Source organism: Hyperoodon ampullatus (assembly GCF_949752795.1).
Source record: "Hyperoodon ampullatus genome assembly, chromosome: 1".
In the NCBI taxonomy this organism is placed as follows: Eukaryota; Metazoa; Chordata; class Mammalia; order Artiodactyla; family Ziphiidae; genus Hyperoodon; species Hyperoodon ampullatus.
Genome location: NC_136914.1, coordinates 213207101 through 213221292, shown reverse-complemented (window position 1 = coordinate 213221292; position 14192 = coordinate 213207101). Strand labels below are relative to the sequence as shown.

General features: G+C 34.9%; 1 protein-coding gene across 3 annotated transcripts in view; it reads left to right on the top strand.

The window, feature by feature from the left end:
* Positions 1 to 14192, top strand: part of CCDC186 (coiled-coil domain containing 186) — a 44135-nt gene that overhangs the window by 5875 nt on the left and 24068 nt on the right. Inside the window, exons 2-3 of one of the 3 annotated variants that reach the window (XM_079696577.1) lie at positions 3779 to 4474; positions 8746 to 8872. In XM_079696577.1, coding sequence (XP_079552703.1) covers positions 3840 to 4474; positions 8746 to 8872 — 762 coding nt within the window. In that variant the 5' untranslated portion in view covers positions 3779 to 3839. Of the gene's footprint in view, positions 1 to 3214; positions 4475 to 8745; positions 8873 to 14192 lie in introns of those variants that run through there. The other 2 variants (XM_079696578.1, XM_079696576.1) reach the window with 2 other exon arrangements.

Below are 14192 nucleotides of genomic sequence, written 5' to 3'. Positions count from 1 at the left end.
GTAGTAGAGAATATATTTGTTAGATTTATTTATCTATTTATTATTACTATTATATTGCTTGAGATTTAAGAAGTTTGATTCAGTTCGGAGTGTGGTTCCTCTTCTTTGCAAGAGATCATTTAAAGGGCTGTTCAGAAATGTCACAAGGAAAAACAAAAACAAAACAAAACCAAAAAACAGACAAAAAAAGAAATGTCACAAGGAAGGCTGCCACTATGTACCTGATGAGTATAAATGAAGTATGTTTTCATTTACATGAGAGATTATTTTTGTACTTCCCATGAGGGAAAATTTGAAGGAAGATGTGGCCTTAGAATATGTCCTTCAAATATAATTAGGCTCTGGATAGACTGAAGGGAAGAACGTTCTAGATTAGAGCAAAGCCATGGAAATGTTAATGTGCACATTGTTTGGAGGAATCTTGAGTAGACTGGTCAGGGCCTGGCGAAGTGTAATACTATAGCTAAGTACTAGGATTTTAGGAATGTGTTGAGAGAGAAGATTGGAAAAATACTACAACTGGTTTATTGAGGAATTGCAACTCTGAGGTATAAACATGAAATGCTCACATCCCCTCCACTTCCCTCTGAGGTGCAATCCTTCAACAATGTCTTGGTTTGATGTCATAACTCTTCTGCTGCCACTTTTGATAACCAGAAAAAACTTATTCCAGAAATTAAGACAGGTTTCAATCGCTTACAAAACAAAAGCAACAAAAAATGTTAATCATAAACTCTGTCATCTCCCTAAAGAAATGTTGAAGCTGTTAGTTCCCAGCTGCTTGGATTAAAGAAGAAGAGGTGTAATTTGGCTCTAAAATATGTTCCCTCTCCTTTCTCTAACTAGCCCTTTTGGAGTTGGGGGAAGAAAACCAGCCAGTGGAGGCAGAGTTCTCACTCTCTGAAACTCTAAAGAGGGAAGAGATAGGTCTGCCCTTACTCTGGTCCATCTGGTTGTATTTGATGGTGGTCTCTGGAGGTGGTATATGTGGATTTGGGGGGGGGGGGCAGTGTTGTAGCTCCCTGGACCCTTGTGCCATTGAGGACTTGCTTCATAGGGCAGCTCCTGTTCCCCTTTGGCAGAGCCAATGTAGTATACTCTTCAACCCCTTCTCTGGGTTGGGTGACACAGGAGGGAGGAATGGAGTGAGACTGAGAAGCCAACAATTCAGTGTTCCAGGTAGGAAGTTATCAGGCCTGGGTTGGGTTGCAGGCTGGGGACAGTGACAGTAGAAAGGAGGGTATAATTGCAGGAGACATGAAATTAGTAAAAGAATATGAGGCTAAAGGAAAGGAAGGAGTCATGACTAAGAAAAATGATACCATTGACAGAAATAAAAAAAAGGTTATCTGGGGGTGCTCAATTTTAGGAGCTATTGTTATGATTTTGGATTTAGCCATTTTTGAGTTGAGCCATTGGAAGTGCCTGTATTCATTTGAGATTTTATTTTATGTAGAGATAGAGTGAAGACAAAGAGATAATTCATTATCTGTAACTCAAGAGCACAGGAATGAAAATAATTAAAGTGGGCATCAACTATGAGTTTTTGGTTTAAGTTATCAAAGTGGATGAATTCTGGGAAGGAAAATAAAATTGAGGACTGAACCCTGGGGAATATGAAAGCTGGATGAGAAGATAACGATTGTTCGCGTAATGCTTTTCTGTTGGCAAAGCATGGTACACAGGCAAGAGCCTTAAGAGTTCTCAAATGAGAGGTTTTTTTTTCACTTGCTATCTATGCTGGAGGGTCACAATGCCTTGTAGACTCATTCTCTTTTAAATAGATTCTTTATCTGCTTTCCATTACATTTGGTCAGCTCTGAATTTGACTTCAGTAGATATCACATAGCATTGACTAGTTATGATGTTTCTAAATTAAGATTTCAAATTCAGCAGCAACACATTCACAAGTTGTATCTTAAAATTAGTTACTTTGAGGAAGGTAACGTAGGCAGCTAATGTCCCTGTTTGAGAATTATTTTATTTTGTCCTAGATTTGGAATACAGCAGACTCACAAGGCTTTTTGTTACTGCATTTATTTGTATTGCCTAAACCAAACCTTTATTGCTACTGTGGACTTTGTCTTAGTATGCAATATATGCAGCAAGATAATAATGATAATTTGTTTGATTGTTTGGAAATACGTTTTACAGGTAGGTAATTTATAGTATTAAGGCCAACGTCTGTATTAGTCGATGCCAGAGTATTTAACAAACAAGCTGGTCTTCTTTTCCTTTCTTAGAATTATTCTTCCCATTTTTTGCGTTCCTAGTCCTCAAATACTGCTTTTCTCATATTACTTCTTTGCTTTAATTCCACAAATATTTGAAAACCTAGTAGGTGCTAGAAATTCTATAGTATAATCAGGTATACAAGTCTGTCATGATTTATCGTCCTTCTTAACAACCTTCACTCCTGCATATCATTCTGAGGATTCTACCTGACCATCTTCTCTAACCCTTTTTCACCATCCTCTGACCACCACCTCCACCACAGACCAACGTAAACATGTATCTTTCTTTTATTCAAATATCAATCTTTCTGTTTTCCATTTACACCTTACATCTGGAAGTATTTCTTCCCTAGTTTCTTTCAAAACTGTGATCTGCCCACTTTTTTATCCAACCTCACATGACTCCAGTACATGCTTGGTTGATGTCTGACAAAAGAAGTTGACAATTCTTCTTCATCAAGATTGCTGGAATGTTTTATATTTTTCTGTCTCAGGATAATTTTTAAAGTTGACTAATTTTCAGAAAATGGCTAGATTAGTAACCCTCATAAATGGCATAAAATATATTTTAACATTGTTGAATTAGTTTTGTAAATGTTTCTTTTATGACCTAAGCAATGCATATGAGGTCCATTTGAGTTGTACTGAACATCGTGTGTTCTTGATGAGAATGTTTGGAAATCGCCATGATACTTCCTGCATCCCTGGGTGAAAAATGAATTCCTGTCAGGGATCCTTTACACCCTGACTTCTTTCAGCTCAGCTCTAGGTGTCTGGGCTATAGGTAGCTGTGTTTTGTTATTGTTTAGTTTTCCTTTTGAAGTAAATATTTATCATTGTTAATGTACATTGTTTTATTATCTTGATTTGTAATTCCTTGCCTAGTGTTTTCATTGCTATCTTATTTCCCCAATAGTTTCTTACGAATTCTTTAGATAGTCTTTTTCCCTTTGTGGAGCTGAAGGAATTCTAAACAATTCTTGGGCACTAATCTTCCTGTTATTAGTATCATTCCATACCCAATGTCTTATGGGGGTGATTGGGGAATGCCAAACTGCAGCTGAAGTGAAGTTGTAGGACTGGACTGAAGGAGGAAAGAGAATGAGGCTTTGTAGCACCTGACTGGTTGTGGCTCACGTGGGTCAGCTGTTTTGTTCTTTCCCCCCTCACCCAAGGAAAGAATTTTTAAAGAATTATTAGTGGGGCTTCCCTGGTGGCGCAGTGGTTGAGAGTCCACCTGCCGAGGCAGGGGACACGGTTCGTGCCCCGGTCCGGGAAGATCCCACATGCCGCGGAGCGGCTGGGCCCGTGAGCCATGGCCGCTGAGCCTGCACGTCCGGAGCCTGTGCTCCGCAACGGGAGAGGCCACAACAGTGAGAGGCCCGCATATCGCAAAAAAAAAAAAAAAAAAAAAAAAAAAAAGAATTATTAGTGGTAAAATGTGCAGCCTTAGTTTTTCCACATCATGGAATGTGTGCAAATATGTATGGGGTCTTGGTTTAAAAAAACTTTTTAAAAAAAAGTTTATGTTTTGACTTTCTCAGATGTAAAACGAAGATCAGGAACAGCTTTGAAGAGGTGCAAAGTGAATTGGTGCCAGTCAGCATGTCAGAAACAGAGCACATAGCCTCCATTTCCTCTGATCAAAATATTGAGAAAACATCTGAAATAAAGGAAGACTCATGCAATTCGTTTTCTGGTGATGAAAACAGCAGATTAGAAAATGAGTCCAAACTGTTGTCATTAAACTTTGATAAAACTTTATGTCAGCCTAGTGAACACAATAATCAAATTGAAACACAGGAAAATTATATTCCAGATCATGGTGGAGGTGAGGATTCTTGTGCTAAAACAGACATATGCCCAGAAAATTCTGAACAAATAGCTAATTTTCCTGGTGGAGATTTTACAAAGCAAGTTTTGAAAACAAATGAAGCAGAACAAACAGTAACACAAATATTGGCAGAATTAAGGTCATCTACATTTACAGAAGCAGCTAATCAAAAGACTTATTCAGAAAGTCCTTATGATACAGACTGCACCAAGAAACTTATTTCAAAAATGAAGAATGTTTCAACATCAGAGGATTTGTTGGAAGAAATAGAATCTGAGCTCTTATCTACTGAGTTTGCAAAAGAACACCGACTACCAAATGGAATGAATAAGGGAGCAAATGCATTAGTTATGTTTGAAAAGTGTGTGCAAGATAAGCATTTGCAGCAGGAGCATACCATAAAGAAGTAAGTGTTTTATTCTTTCAGGTTATTTTTTTCCACAGGGATTAAAGATTGAATTCTTTAAAGGAAGGTATCATTTTATGTACTTTTATTTCCACAATAGAGCCATGCACGTGGTAGTTGAGCAGATGTCAAGTTTGCCTAGTTATTTAATATATAACTCTGTATTTTCTTAGAATGTGCTATTTCATTTTCATTATTTTAGAAATAATAGGTAAACAGCGTTTTATGAGAGTTATATATAACATACCTATGTCAAGTACGTTAGCATATATAGAAACATATGTATGTATGTATAAAGGCACTGTTTTGAATATGATTCAAAATTTCTATTTTACATGTCTTAGTGTATAAGTTTAAAAGAATAAATGTTTTATTAAAGTAAGTTTATTAAAGATCTAGAAAGATTTATAAAGACAAATGAATTTATATTCTTTCGAATTTTTCAGTTTTGAAAGAACGTAAAGCATAATGTCAGAACTAAGATACATTCAAAAGGAATGACAGGTTATAAAATTCAAAAAATTTTCTTAAAATTCCCACTGTAAATTCATCGGTTTAAAAAATTAAAATTAGGAGAACAGAAGAATTGGTTTAGTGTCATTCAGTAAATAAGAACATAGTTAGTTTTAGACTTCTCTTGGATTTATGGAGTTAATTTCTATTTTAATAACAGTTTAATTTCATTTTATCTTTTCCTAATGTTATATATTATTATATAATATATATAATATATATATAATATATTATATATATAATATATCACCCTTTGTTTTAAATTTATATATGTGAGTGATGCATATGTTTAGGTACTCCTATAACTTTTAATAAAGGAAAATAAAACTTGCTAGCCTTCACTAAAATACAGACGGATTCTCTTTTTAAAAAAGTGATACTTTAAAAAAATTTTTGGAATGGTAAAAAAATTTCTGGAGTGGGAGGGGTGTGTGTAGAGAAAGGGGAGGAGGAAATCTACACACTAGAGGAGGATGACAGAGGAAAATATACCATAATCCAAATATTGCTTGATATGCAATTGGCTTTTAATGATCTCCTTGCTTCTAGTATTTACTCTTCCAGATTTTCAGTAGATCAGTCTTCCCCAAGCCAGCTCACCCTTCATTAGTTTACCCAATGAATTTTAATCTCAGCATCCAGAGCCCTTCTTTTTTCTATTTTTTAATTTTTCAATTGTGATAAAATACACATAACATAAAATTTACCATCTTAACCATTTTTAAATGTGTGCAGTTTGGTAGTGTTAAGTATATTCACATTATTGTACAACCGATCTCCATAGCTTTTTCATCTTACAAATCTGAAATTCTATACCTATTAAACAACAACTCCGTTTCCCCCTGCCCCAGCCCCTGGTAACCACCATTCTACTTTGTTTCTAAGAGTTTAACTGCTTTTGATACTATTTGCCGTTTTGTGACTGGCTTATTTCACTTAGCAGATGTCCTCAAGGTTCATCCATATTGTAGCCTGTGTCAGAGCTTCCTTCCTCTTTAGGGTTGAATAATATTCCATTGTATGTATACATACCACATTTTGTTATCTGTTCATCCATCAGTGGACATTTGGGTTGCTTCTACCTTTTGGCTAGTGTGAATAACGCTGCTGTTAACATGAGTGTACAAATATCTCTTGAGAATCCAATACCTTTCTTAATACTATCCAAAAACCAATGTCAGCTACTCCTGCTCATAACTTTACTGGAATGCTGCTGTTATTGAAAAAACTGTGATTTTATACTTGAACCATCAGTATTTCTGCCATTCTTGCTTTTTAGGGTAACTTCCTCATTTTCCTGCTATCTGTACTTACCTCTTAGACCTGCCCTTTGAGGTCATCCTTGATGCCTCTTTCTACCTCCTTAGATTTGGAGACTTAACCACTTTCAAGCTTCTCTTGTAAATTATAAGATGTTACAGATTTAATAGTAGTAGCAGGAACACTTAAATGCTGTTAATTATGTGCCTGGCACTTTACATGTATTAACTCATGGAATCCTCACAACAACCCTATGTGGTATGAACTATTATTATTCCCATTTTACAGATGAGGTACCTGAAGCACAGAGAGGTTAAGTAACTTGCTTCAGGTCACATGCTAGTAAATGGCAAAGTTAAAATCTGAACCCAATTAGTCTGGCTTCAGTGGATTTTTTTAATGTGGTTATCTGAAATGAACAAGTTACATGTTATTAAATTTATCTAAAAACATTAGGAATACAGTAGAAAATTAATTCCTCTTTTGTTCTGTCATGTCAGAACAGTGGCCACATGGTAGACTCGGGTAAGCACAGTTCTGGTCAGAAGCCCAGAGTTGGAAGATTCCCACTGCTACTTGCACGCTCTGTTTCCTTAGTTAAATCAACCTCTCCAAGACGAAGATTTTTTCATCTTTATGAGGGGACCATACTTACCTGATGGGATTGTTTTGAGGACATTAAAGCATTATAAAAATGTCAAATATTATTTTAAATCTAAGTTAATTTTTTGTTATACATGTAATATTTTATTTTATTTTATTATTATTATTGTTTTTTTGCGGTACGCGGGCCTCTCACTGTTGTGGCCTCTTCCATTGCGGAGCACAGGCTCCAGACGCGCAGGCTCAGCGGCCATGGCTCATGGGCCCAGCCGCTCCGCGGCACATGGGATCTTCCCAGACCGGGGAAAGAGCCGTGTCCCCTGCATCGGCAGGCGGACTCTCAGCCACTGGACCACCAGGGAATCCCTCAACCAGAATTCTTAATTAAGAACAGTTATTTGTGTATAGGATGTGCATTTGGCATGTAAGAATAACAATTTCAGGGCTTGCTGTTCTTCACTTCTCCCTCCCTAAATTGTTTACTTTCAAGGTATAGTCAGGAGTCTTGTGTTTCAGGTTTTTTGCAACAAATTGAGTGTACACCTTAATCATGTACATAATCAAAGTTAAACCCCTGTGCCATAAAAGGCTTGAAGAAACTTGCACGCTACACATTTTTCTCTTTTCCCAAACATTTTCATGACTTTCCTCCTCACTGCATTCCTGTCCTCCTCAGAGAGGTCTGTCCTGATTACCTTATGTACAATCACAGCTAAAGTCACTCTCCCTGTCCTCTTGCCCTCCTTTAGTTTTCTTAATAGAACTTAATCACAACTTGGTATTTCATTATAAATCTATTTATTGTTTAATTTCTCTGTTAGAATGTAAGCATCACGAGGGCAGGGACAGTTTGCTGATGTACGCCCAACATATAGACTAATATAGGTACATAGTAGGTACCCAGTGAGCATTTGTTGAGTAAATGAGGGATCTTCAAAGGAGAAGATGGCAAGGAATTAGACCTGGGTCCAAATTTCAGTTCAACCGCTTACTAGCTATATAACCTGGAATAAGTTCTAGGCTTCAGTTTTGGTTTGTTTTCAAATTCATAAAGCATAATACTAATAATTTCATAGACTTATTAATTTATAGACCTGAGTGTTAAATAATGCATTTAAAGCTAAACTTAGTAAATAGTAATTGTACAATAAATGTCAAATAATAGCTGTTGCTAGTAATCCTAAAATATTAGCTGTTAACCCTCTTAGGTATCTTACTTTATAGTTCTGAGTACTTTTACAGGTAATTTTTAAGGTTTTATTTATATTTTTCTAGGGAACTCAAAATGAAATTTCTGCTTAAACTTTATTATTTTACATTGACTACTTTTGTAACTATAAGAATATCATTAAAATATTTCAAAAATCTAAAGCAAGATTTCTCAACCACAGCACTATTGATATATGGGGGCAGATCATTTTTTGTTGATGCTGGGGCTATCCTGTGCATTTTAGGATGTTTAGCAGCATCCCTGCCTCTGTGCACAAGAAGGCAGTAGCAGCCCTCACCACTGTAGTGGCTACCAAAAAATTTCTCCAGACAGATGCTTGGAGGGGAAAAATTGCCCCTGGTTGCCACTGACTGACCTGAAGGGATTCCAGTGCTGAAGGGATGAACTACATAATTCATATGCCTGTAGACATAAACTTAAAAGTGTGTGGTTTTCTTTATCTGATTATATTTTTCTTAATTTGAAATATACAAATTTCTAGGAAAAAGTTAATAGCCTGACTGGCCAGGAATGTTTTGTAAAGTATAATATATCATTACGAAAGGACTACTTGGGAATTTTCATTTCTTAATCATAGGTATCTACACCCTAGTCTGCAAGCAGATTATATTATACATTGTCATTTTTAATTATGTTTTACTGATACTGCCCTTTTTATATTTAGGTTAATTAAAGAAAATAAGAAGCATCAGGAACTTATCTTAGACATTTGTTCAGAAAAAGACAATTTAAGAGAAGAACTAAAAAAAAGAACAGAAACAGAGAAACAGCATATGAACACAATTAAACAGGTAAAAAGACAAAAATCTTTAAAGTCTGTTCTTCAATATATGAAATAAATACATTCCTGAATATTTGTTTGTAAATTGAAGTTCTGTAAGTTAAATCATACTTTAAATGCAGAAGATTGCTTGGTATGTGAAGCATTCTCTTTTATGAACTGGGAATCATAGTCTGATCTTTTTGTTTTATATAAATTAATATTTCTCTGTGATATGTGTGACTGTATTCTATATATAATAGAAATCTGAGTGGGAAAGACTGTTTGGCAGTCAAATAGATGATTTGGAAGAAGCAGTATATACTTAAAAGTTTATATCTGGCATTAGAATGTTTTCAAGCTTATAGTTTAATATGTTTCCATTCTCAGTATTTTGTGAACTATACTGAAGACTGGCTCTCTTCAGATTTTATCTGGTGAGCTAGCTTCCCCAGCCTTTCGTTTTCTTTCTTTGTTTCTTTTTTTTTTCCTTTTTCTTTTTTTTAATGTACTGTGTTGCTTGGACTGACAAAGTTCATCTTTGTTTTCTTTGTTTCTTTTTTTTTCTTTCTCTGTTTCTTTCTTTCTTTCTTTCTTTTTTTAAATGTACTGTGATGCTTGGATTGACAAAGTTCATATTCAAGACTGGTAGCAAAACTCAGCTGCTCTTTATCTTTCTGAGCTGCTTTTTCTTCTGTGGGAAGGATTAGAAACATCATAGCCTTAAAAGTCTTTCTTTTTGCCTCATCTTTCACAGAAAGCTATATAATGAAAATAAAAGTAAACAGCTGATAGTAATATAATAAAAAACCAAGTTTCACTTACCTATGCCTTGATATACTTAATGAACCTTTACATAGTTGGAAGGTGACCATATTTGTAAAATTTTACATATTTAATCCTGATTTTTCTGTGGAAAGGGCTACTGCATGCAGACCAAACTTAGAATTTTAAAGTGTGAGGGTGCCTTAATAGTAGCCTGAATCTGTATTTTGGTAGGCAGGTCACTGCTCATGACCAGAAACTTCAGACTAAATAGATGGAGGTGAACCAGAGCTGTTCTTTTCATGAGCTTGTTAGTGGTTGTGCCTTTTTAAAAGAGAAAATTTGATTCACCATTCTCTTGCTAGCCAGTATAGCAGAGTTTTCTCTCCTAATTTTATCTCTGAATCTGCACCACTTAATATGGCAGCCCCTAGCCATAGTGCTATTGAGCACTAAAAGGTGGCTAGTCCAAATTAAGAGGTGATGTAAGTGTGAAATACACACTTAATTTCAAAGACTTAGTACAAAAAAAGATAAAATGGCTCAGTTTTTCATGTTGATTACATGTTGAAATGATATTTATAGGGTTTAATAAAACATTTATTTCACCTGTTTCTTTTTGCTTTTTAAAATGTGGCTACTAAAAAATTGTGGCTTATATTTCTATTGGACAGTGTTGCTCTAAATAATTTTGTCATAAGGAAAATTAGTACACATGTACTATATGTAAACTAATATTTAGGGTTTTTTATAACAGCTTTATTGAGATATAATTCACGTACCATATAATTCACTTATTTCAGTATACAGTTCAGTGGTTTTTAGTTGTGCAGGGTTTGTCACAATTTTAGAAAATTTTATCATACAAAAAACTCTGAACCAATTAGTAGTCACTCCTCATTTCCCTCCAACCCCTCTCAGCTATCTCCCCCCAGCCCTAGGGAACAACTAATCTACTTTCTGTCTCTCTATATATTTGCCAATTCTGAACATTTCATATAAATGGAATCCTATAATATGTGTCCTTTTCCTTCATATAAATGGAGTCATATAATATCTGGCTTCTTTCACTTAGTGTAATGTTTTCAAGGTTTCAATCAAATTGTAGCTTGTATCAGTACTTAAATTAATGGTCAAGTGATATTCTGTTGTATAGGTATACAACATTTTATTTATCCTTTCATCATCTGATGGATATTTGGGTTGTTTGCACTTTCTGGCTATTATTAATAATGCTGCGATGTAGAAGTTTTTGTGTGGACATATGCTTTCATTTCTTTTGGGTGTCTACCTAGGAGTGGAATTGTTGAGTCAAATGATAACTCTATGTTTAACTTACTGAGGAGCTGGCAGACTGTTTTCCAAAGTGGCTGCACCATTTTATATTCCTACCAGCAGTGTATGAGGGTTTCATTTTCTCCACATCCTTGCCAATGCTTGTTATTATTGGACTTCTTTATTATAGCCATCCTAATGGTTGTGAAATTGTATCTTGTGATTTTGATATGCATTTCCTTAATCACCAATGAAATTACACATCTTTTCCTGTGCTTCTTGGCCATTTGTATATCTTAAATAGATACTTCTAGGGAAGTATTTTCTCTACCCATTTTTAAACTTTTTTATTGTTGAGTAGTGACAGTTCTTTTTATATTCTGGATTATAAACCTTTATCAGATATATGATTTGCAAATATTTGCTCCCATTCTGTGGATTTGTTTTCACTTTCTTGATAGTGTACTTAAAAGGACAAAAGTTTTAAATTTTGATGATGTCCAGTTTTATCTATTTTTTCTTTTAGTTGCTTGTGCAGTTGGTGTCATATGTAAGACTCCATTGCCAAATCCACGATCATGAAGATTTACTCCTATGTTTTCCTCTAAGAGTTTTATAATTAGGCTTTTATATTTAGGTCTTGATTCTTTTTGAATTAATTTTTTTTATATTGTATGATATACAACTTCATTCTTTTGTATATGGCTATCCAGTTGTCCCAGAACCATTTATTAAAAAGACTATTCTTCCTCTATTGAATGGTCTTGGCATCCCTGTTGAAAACCAATTGATACATCAACTTATTTCTAGACTCTCAGTTCTGTTTCATTGATCTATTTGTCTTTCATTATGCTAATACCACACTATCTTGATTTCTGTTGTTTTGCAGTAAGTTTTGACATTGGGAAGTGTGAGTTCTCAAATTTTAGTCTTCTTTTCCAAGATAGTCTATTCTCAGTTTCTTGTATTTCCATATGAATCTTACTATCAACTTGTCATTCTACAGTGAAGCCAACTGGGTTTGTTAGGGATTGCATTGAATCTGTAGACTTCATTTGGAGAGTATTGCCATTTTAACAATAGTATGTTTTTCAATTCACAAACAAGGGATATCCTCCCATTTATTTAGATCTTTAATTTCTTTCTAAAGTGTTCTGTAGTTTTCGGAGTAAATTTTGCGATTCCTTCATTAAATTTATTCCTAGGTAGTTTATTCTTTTTGATGCTATTGTAAATGGAGTTGCTTTCTTAATTTCATTTTCAGATTGTTAATTACAAGTGTATAGAAACCTTTTATTTATTTAGTTATTTTGCTGCATTGACTCTTCATTGCTGCACGCAGGCTTTCTCTAGTTGTGGCAGGCGGGGGGCTACTCTTCGTTGTGGTGCGTGGGCTTCTCATTGCGGTGGCTTCTCTTGTTGTGGAGCATGGGCTCTAGGTGTGCAGGCTTCAGTAGTTGTGGGTCGTGGGCTCTAGATCACAGGCTCAGAAGTTGTGGCGCATGGGCTTAGTTGTTCCGCGGCATGTGGGATCTTCCCGGACCAGGGCTTGAACCCGTGTCCCCTGCATTGGCAGGTGGATTCTTAACCACTGCGCCACCAGGGAAGTCCCAACAATTTTTTTATATTATATTCTGTAACTTGGCTGCACTTGTTTATTAGTTCTAAAATTTTTTGGCAAATTTCTTAGGATTTTCCATATATAAAATCATGTCATCTGCATGTAGAGAGTTTTACTTCTTCCTTTCTCAGCTTAGTGCTTTTTATTTCATCTCCTGCCTGATTGCCCTGGCTGGACCCTCCAATACAATGTTGAGTAGAAGTGGCAAGAGTGGATATCCTTCTCTCATTTCTGAAGCATTGTCTTTCACCACTAAGTACGGTGTTAGCTGTTGGCTTTTCACAGATGCTATCAGGTTGAAGAAGTTCCTTTTTATTCCTAGTTTGTGAGTATTTTTATCATGAAAGAGTGTTGAATTCTACCAAATGCTTTTTCTACATCTGTTGAGATGATTATGTGTTTTTTGTTCTGTTGGTATGGTGTATTACATTAATTGATTTTTGGATATTAAACCAACCTAGCTTTACTGTGATAAATCCCTTTTGGTCATGGAGTATAATTCTTCTTATATATTGCAGAATTGTTTTGCTAGTATTTTGTTGAGAATTTTTCTACCTATATTCATAAGAGCTGTTGCTCTTGTAGCTTTCTTTTCTTGTGATGTCTTTGTTTGGTTTTGGTGCAGCGTAGTACTGACTTCATAGATTGAGTTGGGAAGTGTTCCTTTTTTTGTGGGGGGGACAATTTGTGAAGAATTAGTATTAATTATTTAATGTTTGGTAGAATATACCTATGTAGTCACCTGGACCTGAATTTTTTTTTGTGGGTAGTTAAAATTTTTTTTTGCTACTAATTTAATCTCTTATTACAGGCATGCCTTTTTTTAAATTGCACTTCACTTTATTGCACTTCATAAGATATTGTGGTTTTTACAAATTGAAGATTTGTGGCAACCTGTGTTGTCAGATGGTGGTTAGCATTTTTTAGCAATAAAGTATTTTTTAATTAAGGTATGTGCAGTTTTTTTTAGACATAATGCTATTGCACACTTAAAAGACTACAATATAGTGTATACATAACTTTAATATGCACTGGGAAACCAAAAAATTTGTGTGACTTGCTTTATTGCAGTACTTGCTTTATTACAGTGGTTTGGACTGAACCCGCAATATCTCTTGAGATATGCCTGTGTAGGTCTATACAGATTTTCTGTTTCTTCTTGAGCCAGTTTTGGTAGTTTGTGTCTTTCTAGGAATTGTGCATTTAATCTAAGTTAAATTGTTCATAACATTCATTCATAATTCTTTTTATTTCTGTAAGGTCAGTATGTCCCTCTTTCATTTTGATTCTTGTGATCAATCTAGCTAAAGGTTTGTCAGTTCTGTTGATTGTTTCAAAGAAACATTTTTTGTTTTGTTGATTTTTCTCCATTTTCCTATTCTCTCTTTCATTACTTTCCTCTCTAATCTTCATTATTTCCTTTTTCTTACCGGCTTTAGATTTAGTTTGCTCTTTTTTTTTCCCCAGTGTCTTAAGATGAAAGTTTAGTTTTGATTTGAGACCTTTCTTGTTTTTCAATATTAATATTTATAACTACAAATTTCCCTCTAAACACTGCTTTAGCTGCATCCCATAAATATGTTGTATCTTTGTTTTTATTTGTCACCTTATTTTCTAATTTCTCTTTGATTTCTCCCTTGGTTATTTAGATGTTGTTTAATTTTTACATGTTTATGAATTGTCAAGTTTG